This window comes from Mesoplodon mirus (assembly GCF_964341445.2).
Source record: "Mesoplodon mirus genome assembly, chromosome: 12".
Classification (NCBI taxonomy): domain Eukaryota; kingdom Metazoa; phylum Chordata; class Mammalia; order Artiodactyla; family Ziphiidae; genus Mesoplodon; species Mesoplodon mirus.
Window position 1 is genome coordinate 78,544,691 of NC_138988.1, and position 12,959 is coordinate 78,557,649.

At 41.7% G+C, this 12,959-nt stretch overlaps 1 protein-coding gene across 2 annotated transcripts in view; it reads right to left on the reverse strand.

Moving 5' to 3' along the window:
* TNFRSF21 (TNF receptor superfamily member 21) overlaps positions 1-12,959 on the reverse strand; it is a 64,113-nt gene that overhangs the window by 14,215 nt on the left and 36,939 nt on the right. For both annotated transcript variants that reach the window (XM_082639517.1, XM_082639518.1), the window contains one exon: positions 9,966-10,231. In XM_082639517.1, the coding sequence (XP_082495643.1) occupies positions 9,966-10,231 (266 nt within the window). The remainder of the gene's footprint in view (positions 1-9,965; positions 10,232-12,959) is intronic.

Sequence of the window (12,959 nt, forward strand, 5' to 3'; positions counted from 1 at the left end):
GCAGTGGTTAAGAATCCGCCTGCCAATGCAGGGGACATGGGTTCGATCCCTGGTCCGGGAAGATCCCCCATGCCGTGGAGCAACTAAGCCTGTGCGCCACAACTACTGAGCCTGGGCTCTAGAGCCCTCAAGCCACAACTACTGAGCTCGCATGACTAGAGCCCGTGCTCCACAACAAGAGAAGCCACTGCAATGAGAAGCCCAAGCACCGCAACGAAGAACAGCCCCCGCTCGCTGCAACTAGAGAAAGCCCGCGTGCAGCAACGAAGATCCAACGTAGCCAAAAATATAAATAAATAAAATAAATTTTAAAAAAAGAATATATGTAGAATGTATTCCTAAGAGTGGAATGTCCGTGGTCAATGGACATGTCCTTAGGTAGATGATACCAGATGGCCCTCTGAAGGGGCAGGGCTGATGTACACACCCATTGGCAATGGATGCTGTTCCTCTTTCCTTATTCCCTTCACAGTACAAGAATGGTGTCATACCTTTCCCTCTTTGCCAGTCTAAAAGGTTAAAGTTGTATTTCAGTGTAGGTTTCAATTTGAATTTTTCTTATTTGAGCAAGGTAAAAAAATTAAAAATAAAAAAATAACATTCCACTGTATATATGTGCCACATCTTCTTTTCCATTCATCTGTCAATGGACACTTAGGTTTCTTCCACGTCTTGGCTATTGTAAATAGAGCTGCAATGAACATTGTGGTACATGACTCTTTCTGAATTATGGTTTTCTCAGGGTATATGCCCAGTAGTGGGATTGCTGGGTCGTATGGTAATTCTATTTTTAGTTTTTTAAGGAACCTCCATACTGTTCTCCATAGTGGCTGTATCAATTTACATTCCCACCAGCAGCGCAAGAGGGTTCCCTTTTCTCCACACCCTCTCTAGCATTTACTGTTTGTACATTTTTTGATGATGGCCATTCTGACTGGTGTGAGGTGATACCTCATTGTAATTTTGATTTGCATTTCTCTAATGATTAGTGACGTTAAGCATCCTTTCATGTGGGTAACGACTAGTTTGTTCTCTATATCTGTGAGTTGCTTCTTTTTTGTTATATTCACTAGTTTGTTGTATTTTTTAGATTCCACATATAAGTGACATCATACAGTATTTGTCTTTCTCTGTCTAACTTATTTCGCTAAGCATAATGCTCTCCAAGTCTATCCATGTTGCTGCAAATGGCAAAAATTTGTTCTTTTTTATGGCTGAGTAGTATTCCAATGTATATAGTGTGTGTTTTCATTTAGTATATCTGGTGCCTGGTACAGGGCTTGAAACAAAATGGGTGTTCCATTAACGAATGCTAAATAAATTGCTTGTGTTAAACTATCTCATTTTTAAAGGCTACTAAAAAAAACAAAAAGCATGTGTAAGTCTGTGTGTGTTGGGGAGGGAGGGTATATCAATCCCAAGATCCCAAGAATCTGTTTCCCAGACTTTTCCCCCTATAACCTGTACTCTTCAAGCTCAACTACCATATTTCATTAATTCTATGGTGGGATACTTCTTTTCACATTTTAACATCTCTGAAATAGGGATGTATCTAACAACTATAATTAGCAACGTTTTTATTGCTTTCTTAGTGGTACCTATAATAACGGTGCATACATGGTTGCCATGGCATTCAACGAAATACAGAAATATATCTTAATTCTAATATTGACCTATATCTCACAGGGCCATGAAGCTTGCTAGATAAAAGCAGATGCAAAGCACCCAATGTGTTTGGGACACAATAGATACTCAGCAAACACTGGTCCCCTTTCTCCTTAATCTCCTTTTACAGAAAGTAGAGTGGTATTGCTCTTGAGTCAAAAAAGGGGAGTGTAGAATTCAAATTCCAACATGGAAAACAGTAGCTAAGATTTACTGAGCCCCCCTAGTAGATGTCAAGTGCAGGACTGGACATCTACAATCATTACCTCTACTATGTACACTCTATCTCACCAGATGCTTACAAGATGGCTACAAATTCAAGAAGTAGGGAATTCCCTGGCGGTCCAGTGGTTAGGACTTGGTGCTTTCACTGATGTGGGCCCAGGTTCGATCCCTGGTCAGGGAACTAAGATCTTGCATGCCGCATATTGTGTCCAAAAAAAAAAGGATATATATATATATATATATATGTATATCTGTTCTTATTTTCTAGGTATATTTTGGTGGGTCGCATAACCCTGCCTTCTGATGCTATCTTACAATTCCTCGTGCACACTTCTATTATACATTTGCTTATCCCACTGAATTGTCATTATTTGCACGTCTCCATCTCAGTGAGTGAGCTATTGAAAGGCACACACCTTTCTTCTTTACATAGTACCAGGAACACAGCTGGTGCTCGACAAAAGATTGTTGACTAACTGAATGAAACCTTGGAGTATGATAACAAGTAGAATGGCCTGAAATGTCATTAAAAGTCAAAAGGCTTATTCATAGACATGGCTCCTTTGTACACAATAACCACCTTAAACACAAGCATCACTCAATGTACTTGGGCCCACTGTGTGTCAGCAATGCCTTTACAATGTCCCCTTCTCACCACCTCACAAGTTCCCCAGAGCCCACAGTCACACCCTGCAAAATTAAGTAACTTGACCTGAAATGACCTTCCACGCAGTGGTCACACAGCAGAAGTCAGGGGCTCGACACACGTGAGTTTAGCTAACATCTTAAGGCCTTAGGACAATAATCCCTGTTTTCTAGGAGATGATCAACTGGCAAGTTAAAGACAGATTTGAAAAGCCAAAAAGTCAACAGCTAAAGGTACAGCTGGTATTTGCCTCCACTCACCCTCGCTATATTAAATTTCTGAAAAGAGCTGGTCTCAGTCACACTGTAGATAAGGACAGCTGCATCCTGCAGCTGGTAAGAGAAAAAAAAAAAAAAATCACATAGTTCCCTTTGCAGCAAAAGCAGTGGTACCGTCCTTGCAAATAGAATGACCAGTGCTCACCTCACTGGTAGATTCTCCCTGTTGATTATACAGAGCAAAACCACTCAATCTCCAACACAGAGTCCACTATAGTTGAGAGAGAGAGACAGAGAGAGAGAGAGGGAGAGAGAGAAAGAGAAAAAACTCTGTCCCTGGGATGTAGGTTTCCTATGTGGTTTCTGGAAAGGATTAAGAATCTCTAACAAAGAATCATTCTACTACATAGAAGTTAACCACAACAATACTGGCTTCAGAGCCACTGGTTGGTACATTACAGTGTAGTTTTAATCTAGCTAATCCTATGGAAGGAGGGCAGGGGGGATGAGCTATCCAAACCCCCTGCCTGACCAACACCAACTCTTTTCATTTATGAATCTCTGGTCAAAGCAGGAAGCTAAAGTAACACTTTATATTATTTTAAATGACTGTGGTTGTTTTTAATATGATCATTTCTTTTTATGGAAGTGTAGTTGATTTACAATGTTGTGTTAGTTTCTGGTGTACAGCAAAGTGATTCAGTTATACGTAGATATATTCTTTCTCATATTCTTTTCCATTATGGCTTATTACAGGATATTGAATATAGTTCCCTGTGCTATACAGTAGGACCTTGTTGTTTATCATTTTTAAGTATACCTAAAATTCCTTTTGCCTCCCTTTCTCAAAATGAAACTATAAAGGAATGCTGGAAAATTCAAATCACCACGACTTCCGAACCTAGCCAGTAGGCATCACTTTCATTACCTCATTTTTTTTACATCCCACAGTTCAACAAGCCATTATCTGATTTAACTCTGAAAAGCACTTGAATTCCCATTTTAAATAGAAAACTCTGAGTCAGAGAAATCATTTGCCCAAGGTTTCCTAGAGAGAAAAAAACAAGTCCAAGGTGAGGGGAAAAAGAAAAGAAAATGACAGCACTGGGTAAGCCTATTTGAATACACAAAGTCCCCCCCGCCAAAAAAGAAAACAAAGGAAAGTAAGGAAACCTAGAAATCCAGTTGCTCAATTTCATGTCCTTTTTCTGACAGCCCTTGAGAGCAGACCTGTCTACATACATCTACCATCACCTTTGTTTCTTCACTACAGCAAACATCCCTGCCAGCCTAGGAACGCTCACTCAGGAAGTAAGGAATAAATATCTATAACTACTAGAATTTCCAGTTCTTGGGCACTGAATGCAAATGGCAACCCTCGTGCTCAACCATCTACCCGTCAAGCAGTCTTGGACTTGGCTGTCCCTTCCCACCTGACACTGAGCAACCCTTGGCGTTCAGGATTTAAAGGATCCACCATGTGAGTTGGAGCTAGTTCAGGAACATTCTTCCACCTCTCTTGCCTCTAGAGCCTGGGAATAACTGCAACGATTCATGGCAAACATTCACCAAGAGCTTCCTGTGGGTCACACTGACCTAATGTCACAACAACTCAAAGGACAGGCACTAAGGGTGCTCCCATTTTCTCAGGAAAACACTGAGGCAGAGAGGTCAAGTAATTGACCATTGAGTCCCCAGTGTGATATGCTGCCTGGACAGGAATTTAACCCGGCACACACCTCCACACTGACATCCCGATTTGGAGCCTTAATGTTGATAAACTGTACATCCACCAATTCCCTCCTCCCTCCCTCCTGGGTTTACTCCCTTAGATTAAACATTGATATGTATACGTTTCTTCCCTTCAATGGTAAGTTTCTCCGACAGCAATGAATCTGTCTTCCTTGTCTTTGCATTGCCCGAAGTCCCTGGTATAATACTGCACGTGTAATTCGTTATGTAATATAGATTTAAAAATAAAATCACATCCCCTCCTTTGCTATTTATTTAGCAAGGGAAATTTAAACCCACGCAAGAAAGTACTGAAAGAAAAATAACTATCAAGCTTAAGTTCTATTTTCCAGCTCACCTTCAAAAACAAAGGGCAAGAGGCTTCCCTGGTGGTGCAGTGGTTGAGAGTCCGCCTGCCGATGCAGGGGACACGGGTTCGTGCCCCGGTCCGGGAAGATCCCACATGCCGTGGAGCGGCTGGGCCTGTGAGCCATGGTCGCTGAGCCTGCGCGTCCGGAGCCTGTGCTCCGCAACGGGAGAGGCCACAACGGTGAGAGGCCCACGTACCGCAAAAAAAAAACAAAAAAAAAACAAAGGGCAAATAATGCAATTTATTTTAGTCAGTGGGCATTTTCCAGGTGAAGAAAAACAGAGTTTATTGCCAGAAACCTACACTAAGTATTCTTTAGGCCAAAGAAAAATGTTCTCAGGCAGAGATGGGGAATGAAGAACAATAGAAAATATCAGTAAGTAGGTAAATCTATGTGGATCGTGACTGTGTAAAACCGTAATAATTATGCCTTTGGGAGGTTTAAGAAATGTGTAGTGTTAAAACGTATGACAACAAAAACACAATATAAGAGAAGGATAAATAGGATTAAAGTCTTTTAAGGCTGCTGTGTGGTCTGAAAAGTAGTAGAAAGTACACATTTATAAAATGGCTCATAATTTAAGTAGGCGTGTTGTAACCTCTGGGGTATCCGTTAAAAGTAAAGAAAAAATGTGTAACTAAGAAGTTAAGAGGAAAAGTAGAATAATAAAAAAAATGCTTTATGAACAAGAAAGGAAAGGGGGAAGAGAACAGATAGGACAAATACAAAACAAATAATAAGATGGCCAAATACACGGGTAATTATGTTAAAAACGTAACCACACTGAAATTCTCTAGTTAAATGACAAAAACTGTCAGAATAGGTTTTTTAAAACCTTAAATATATGCTCCTTACAAAAGACTTTCTTGAAATAAAGCCACAGAAAAGAATCAAAGTAAAAGGACGGAAAAAAAGAGATAACATAAAATTTGGAAGGCTGTGTTAGGTTTTTGTTTTGTTTTTTTTTTAAAGAGTTTCGGCAAAATCCCAGTAACTTCCAAACTATTGTCCCACTGCTTTACTGCTTCTCCCAAAAGCTCATGACCAGGAAGGAAAGAATTCAGATGATTCTGGAAGGCTGGGTTCAGTTTTGATGTGGACCTTGAAAGAAGAGGGAACTGAAAAAGCCAGCTCATACTTCAGAGAAGGAAAGAGTCAGGCAAGTGGATGAATACATAAACTGTGATAAATCCAGACAACTGAATATTATTTGGCGCTTAAAACAAATGAGCATTCAAGTCATAAACAGACACAGAGGAGGCTTAAATGTATATGACTGAGTGAAAAAAGCCAACCTGAAAAGGCTACACACTCTATGATTCCAACTATATGACACTCTGAAAAAGGCAAAACTGTAAGAGACAAGGAAAAGGTCAGTGGTTGATGTGGGAGAGAGGTGGGCAGTGGGGAAGAGAGAAACAGGGAAAACATAGAGGATTTTTTGAGCAGTAAAAGTATTCTGGGGCTTCCCTGGTGGCGCAGTGGTTGAGAGTCCGCCTGCCGATGCAGGGGACACGGGTTTGTGCCCCGGTCTGGGAAGATCCCACATGCCGTGGAGCGGCTGGGCCCGTGAGCTATGGCCGCTGAGCCTGCGCGTTCAGAGCCTGTGCTCCGCAACGGAAGAGGCCACAACATTGAGAGGCCCGCGTACCGCAAAAAAAAAAAAAAAAGTATTCTGTATGATAGTATAGTGATGGACATATGTCATTATACATTTGTCCAAATCCATAGCACATGTACGACACCAAGAGTGAACCCTAAGGTAAACTATGGACTCTGGGTAATTATGATGTGTCTGTCAATGCAGGTTCACTCTTGGTAAAACTGTACTATTCTGGTGAGTGAGATTGATAACGGGTGAGCCTGTGCATGTGTGAGGGGAGGGAGTATACAGGAAACTCTGTAACCTCCCTCTCAATTTTGTTTTAAACCTAAACCTGCTCTAAAAACTTGTTTAAAAAAAATGCAAAGAACAGTACACCAAAAAGTAAATTTTACTGTATAATTTGTTATGCATATTTTTTTTTTTTAAAGTAAGACTCTGGATGTGTTTAACTCAAAAATGGCTAATAGGCCACCATGGTTAATAATGGACCAGCTGTTCCTGACAGAGGTAACTAAAAGGAACACCAGGGCTAATCCTCCGAGTGGAACATAACATAGGTGTTCTCAGGCTCATGAATAGGAAAAAACATTAACCATTTTAAACACACACACGGAGTCATTTTTGCATATTATGAGTCCATTAACTCCTGGGGCAAAGTCTCAAATTGTCAGCAGTACCACCGTACACACAGAATACAGATCCACTAGAAAATGGAAGCTAGGTCTCAATTATGCCCCCTGCGTTTTGATTCTCTTGTTTGACTCCACAAATCTCAGAGATAAACTATGAACAAACTGTGCAATCAATAATAGCTGGCAGCCAGAAATCCATGCTCACTGGCTGTTAAAATTAGAGTAAGAGCTGGGTCCACAACACTGCCAGACAATGATGGACATGATTAAAACATGGAACAAGAAGCTTAATACTGCCTTCTCAGCCTCTATCCTAACATGCAGGCTGCACTAGAACCAAGAAGAAGGCTACAAGAGGTCTTGATGTCACTGTTTCTTACAAAATAAACAACAAAAAATAGACACTAGCATCTTTTGTATATGTAGGAGATAAGAGGAAGGAAAAAACTAAAAGGAACAAGAGCTTGGCACTTGGGGACCAAGGGTTTTGGTTTCTTATTCATTGACCCAGTGATTTTTGCTATAATCACTCTCCCTGACATGTAGTCTCCTCCATGGAGTCTGCACCTTTGGTCCACTTTTCTCAGCACCTAGGACAGTGCCTGGAATAAAGTAGGTGCTCCATAAACATTGATGAAGCTCAATGGTACTATAAGAGAAACATACCAACGTCATTTGGTATAGACAATACTCTACCACCATCATTACCACCATTCAGAAGTACCTTAAAGACTAGGCCCAAATTCTAAGTGATTGCTGAGTGTACACAGAGAGAGGAGACAGATCTGCAGAACCTGAAAGTAAAGTAAGTTTTAGGCAAATATGACCCAACATAGCAAACCTCAGCCAGTCCTCCCAAGGAAGAATGGATGGCACATAAACCACTGTCTGCTCTTCCTCCATCAAAATGAGGATGGTTCCGTCTTTCAATTCAGCACAGTAAAACAAAGCCTTACCTATCTTTCCTCGTGGGCCTTTTCAGCTGTCATTTAAAAAAATGTTTTAAACCACAAAAGTAATGTTTTCATTATAGAAAATAATTTTTAAAAATCACTTCTAATTCAACCACCTAGATTTAATAATATTAACATTTATGCATTTTCCTATGTTTATATTTGTTTTTTCTAATGAAAAACCTTCTTTTGAACCCTTAACAATACATCATGATCATCCTTCCACCTTATTAAATATTCCATTGAACGACATCAATTACATTTTCTCTTTTTTGAGAAACATCGCATCAATTACATTTTCTCTTTTTTGGAGGCATTATCAAGGTGATACAGCGGCTTATTCTCAAGTATCTAAATCCTTCTTCAAATCTACTGCTCGTCCTAGCAGTTCTTTCCTTAAAGCCAGCACTCCAAGGAAGCACAATAATGTTTTTTTGTTTGTTTCTTTATTTGTTTTTGCGGTACACGGGCCTCTCCCGCTGCGGAGCGCAGGCTCCGGACACGCAGGCTCAGCGGCCATGGCTCACGGGCCCAGCCGCTCCGTGGCATGTGGGATCCTCCCGGACCGGGCACGAACCCGTGTTCCCTGCATCGGCAGGTAGACTCTCAAACCACTGCGCCACCAGGGAACCCCTGCCTTTTAAATTTTAAGTGGGTTTTTTTTTTGGTTTTTGTTTGTTTGTTTTGCAGTACACGGGCCTCTCACTGTTGTGGCCTCTTCCGTCGCAGAGCACAGGCTCCGGACGCGCAGGCTCAGCGGCCATGGCTCATGGGCCCAGCCGCTCCGCATGTAGGATCCTCCCGGACCGGGGCACGAACCCGTGTCCTCTGCATCGTCAGGCGGACTCCCAACCACTGCGCCACCAGGGAAGCCCATTAAGTGGGTTTTATCAAGGCTCAAGGGCAGCATTTTTCCTTTGGGAACACGTTACAAAACTTCAGTCGAAGTCTAAGAAATATGATTCAATAGCCAAATTTGTATTTAATTCATGGCCTTTCAGGGAAGCACCTTATGATTAAGGAAAGGCTAAGTAAAATGAGTTACATCATGACCATAACTACAATTTACAGAGCACCTTCAATGTGTCAGGCATTTTACATACTTTATTTCCAGTCTTAATTAACTCTATAAACCTGGCTTACAAGGGAGAGAACAGAGGCAGAGAAAGTTGAAGTAAAGTACGCTTGGTCACCCAGCTAGTAAGTGTCAGAGCCAGGATTCCTATCCAGTGCTGTCTGACTCCAAAGCCAGGGCTCATGGACCAACGATTATAAATAAATCACACTCCGGGGTCCCCTCAGTTTCATCTGAGGCACTGATTGGACAAGCCCAAGGAGAAATATCAATCCTGTTACTAAATACTGCCAGTACCACCTGCATCCTTGGGGGTACTCAGGGGTAAGACACAGCATTCTTAAACCACATCACAGAAAATATCATCTGGAAGGGAAAGGGGATAGAAAAAAGTCTTCCTTCTTGCTTTTGTTCCAAATGTGTTATGCAAAATGAAACTGTAAATTGGGTAACGAGGAATAGATCTAGCCATACAGTCTGATGCCAGAATCCACTCCAAAGGCAAAGATTCTCAACTTTGCACATTAGAATCACTTGGAGAGCTTTTAAAAATACTGATTCCTAAAAATACTGGTTCCTAGTCCTGTCCCTAGAGATTCTACAGTGACTGGTCTACAGTGAGGTCCAAATAACCAAAATTTTTTAAAAGTTCTCTAGATAATTAATGGAAAACCATTGAGAAGTACTGCCCTAGAAGAGGGGTGTGTGTCTGTGAGTGAGACAGAGAGAGAGAACCTAGCCACCTACTATCAGTTCTTTCTCCTTATTACATATAGCTGGTAAAGTCTGGAGCACAGGGACCTAAAGGTTAGTGGGAAAGACAGACAATCCAGGCTGCACTACCTGGGCTGTATCTTCCATCAGGCCACGGATCTTCTCCACAACATCGTTGCGCCGGTGCTGGCGCAGGGCGCTAATTAACTGGGCCAGGCTGGCCTCGGGGCCCCGGATGGTCCAGTGCTGCAGTGCTGCGTAGGCCCGCTCGTGGTCCGCCGTGTACCCGTTGGAGAAAGCGGCCACCTCCCTCTCGCTGGCATTGCACAGAAGCTGATAGATATCCTTCCACTGGCTTCCCACTTGGGCTGCTACAAGCTTCAGGATGTCAATGCCTATACCAGACACAAAATGAAATAAAACACAAATACAGATATGTGAGGTCTTTACAGAAGGCCAATCTGTTTTAATGAACTTGAAGAAGCTTGCTTTCCCATGGCTCTCGTCCGTCAAAGGGATGCAGGGCCTGCTACTGCACACGCAGGCCATCCAGGAGACTAGTTAGGTACCCTCCTGCGAATGTCACTTCCAGAACGTGGAACCAGAGGAGCAACCTGGAAGAAAAATAGATCGCCCCTAAACAATATTTTGAAAGTCCAACCCAAACAAAGTACTCAGAGTGATGCCTTTATCGCTGCTAAAAACTGGAACCAAATAAATTAGAGACTCTCAGATGAAAAAAGTGGCGACTTTATAAAATCTAGAAAAGGTAAGCCACAGGTTCAAACTGCAGTGGAGTGTATCCAGCAGGGTCTGGGTAATGGGTGGTGAGAGTCTGGCTATGGTGTCTTGTATATCAACTGATGAAATTCCCAACTGATCCAGCCCAATGGGGGTATTCCTTCAGAACTTCTAACTTCCCATGCTCTAAAATTCTATGCTCAAAAGGCAACTTTCTGATTTATTAGTCAGTCTCCTAAAGTTGACTTGCAGTTATAATGAAGACAACAGCAAAATGACAATATACTAACAATAGCTATTATCTTCCAGGTATTATGTGAAGGCATTCGCTCATTAACATTCCAATTGCCCCGTAAGAAAAAAAAAAAAAAAAAACACAGAAAAGTCAGGCAACTTGCCCAATATCACAAAGGTAGGTGGGTTGGGTTTTGAACCCAACTCACTGGATAATGTTATAAATGGAGTCATTCTGGCTCATCAGTTACTTATAAACTCAATCAGCATGGGTCTGCAGTCCCCAGATCTGATGAACAGAGGGTGAAAATGCCAAAATCAAATCTTGGGATTTGACAACTCAGGATAAGCACCTGGCACCGACCCTCTGGGAGCTGGGGTTTTCACCGAGTGGCACAATTTGGTGTCTTCCTCTTTAAGGCACCTTCTCTCTGCAATTATGCATTGGCTTTTCCCAAATTTATCCATGGAGTGTATATATAACCCCACAGTAAGGGCTCTGGTAGGTATCACAACAGGTGAATGAGTCTTCTGAATCAATATCACCATATCTTTGAATGAGGCCATACTCACAGACCCAGATACCAGAGTTATTATAGTTAACAATGTCTTGGCTAACTACAGCTAACAAAGAGGATACACAATGGAATACTACTCAGCCATAAAAAAGAATGAAATAGGGACTTCCCTGGTGGTGCAGTGGATAAGACTCCGAGCTCCCAGTGGAGGGGGCCCGGGTTTGATCCCTGGTTAAGGAACTAGATCCCCCGTGCATGCCACAACTAAGAGTTCACAAGCCACAACTAAGGAGCTGGTGAGCCGCAACTAAGGAGCCCAAGAGCTGCAACTAAGGAGCCCGTCTGCCGCAACTAAGACCCGGTGCAGCCGAATTAAAAAAAAAAAAAAAAGAATGAAATAGTGTTATTTGAGCACCATGGGTGGGCCTAGAGATTATCATACTAAGTGCAGTGAGACAGAGATAGACAAATACCATGTGATACCACTTATATGTGGAATCTAAAATATGACACAAATGAACTTATTTACAAAACAGAAACAGACTCACAGATGTGGAAAACAAACTTACGGTTACCAAAGGGGAAAGGGAGTGAGGGAGGAATAAATTAGGACTTTTGGATTAGCAGACACAAACTACTATATATAAAATAGATAAACAACAACATCCTACTGTATAGCACAGGGAGCTATATTCAATATCTTATAATAAACTATAATGGAAAAGAATCTGAAAAAGAATATATGTGTATAACTGAATCACGTTGCTATACACCAGAAACTAACACAACACTGTAAATCAACTACACTTCAATTTAAAAGGAAAGTTGAAAAAAAGTCTTTAAAACATTTACTACTCAAAAAAAAAAAAAAAAAACAGGGGGGCGTATTCCCTGGCGGTCCAGTGGTTAGGACTCTGTGCTTCCACTGCAAGGAGTACAGGTTCGATCCCTGGTTGGGGAACTAAGATCCCAAAGGCCACGGGGCGAGGCCAAAAAAAAAAAAAAAATGAAGTCAAGTTCCCAAGTGAAACTTGGGGAAGAAAGCAAAAGAAGAGAAGAGGCGCTTACTGTGATGGTTAATTGAATTTTTCAATTAACTAGAGGTTAGTCGGGAGGGAAAGAAAAAAACCTTTTTTGCTCCAATCCGTTGTTGGGGAAAACATTTATAAAATGAGCTATCAACTTTTGCCTGAGAAAAGAGCAATAAGAATTCCCGAAGTTCCCTTGTAGATAGAGGAATTTGTGGTTCCTCCATGGAAACCCTTCCTCTGCCACGCAATACCATTGAAGCAGATGACTTGGAAGACTTGCGTGTACATCCTGAACCAACCCCCTGAAAATGGTTTCGGAAAGTGAAGTTCCTGGTGGCAGGCTGCTTTCTTGTCAACTGTAAAAGTAGAATGCCACAGATTGAGACCCGACTGTACTTCCCACACTATTTTCCCCGGCAGTGTGAAATACACTTGAACCCGCTGCTTTTCAGTTTTCATAGCAATGTTTAGCCAGATACTGAGCTTCTGATTTCAAGCAAACAGACGCCTCAAAAAACAACATGTCTTATTTAAAACCCCGCAGGTAACTTTCAGAAGCAAGCCAGCTCTTTGTGGTTGGTGTGGTCGATTCTTCCAAA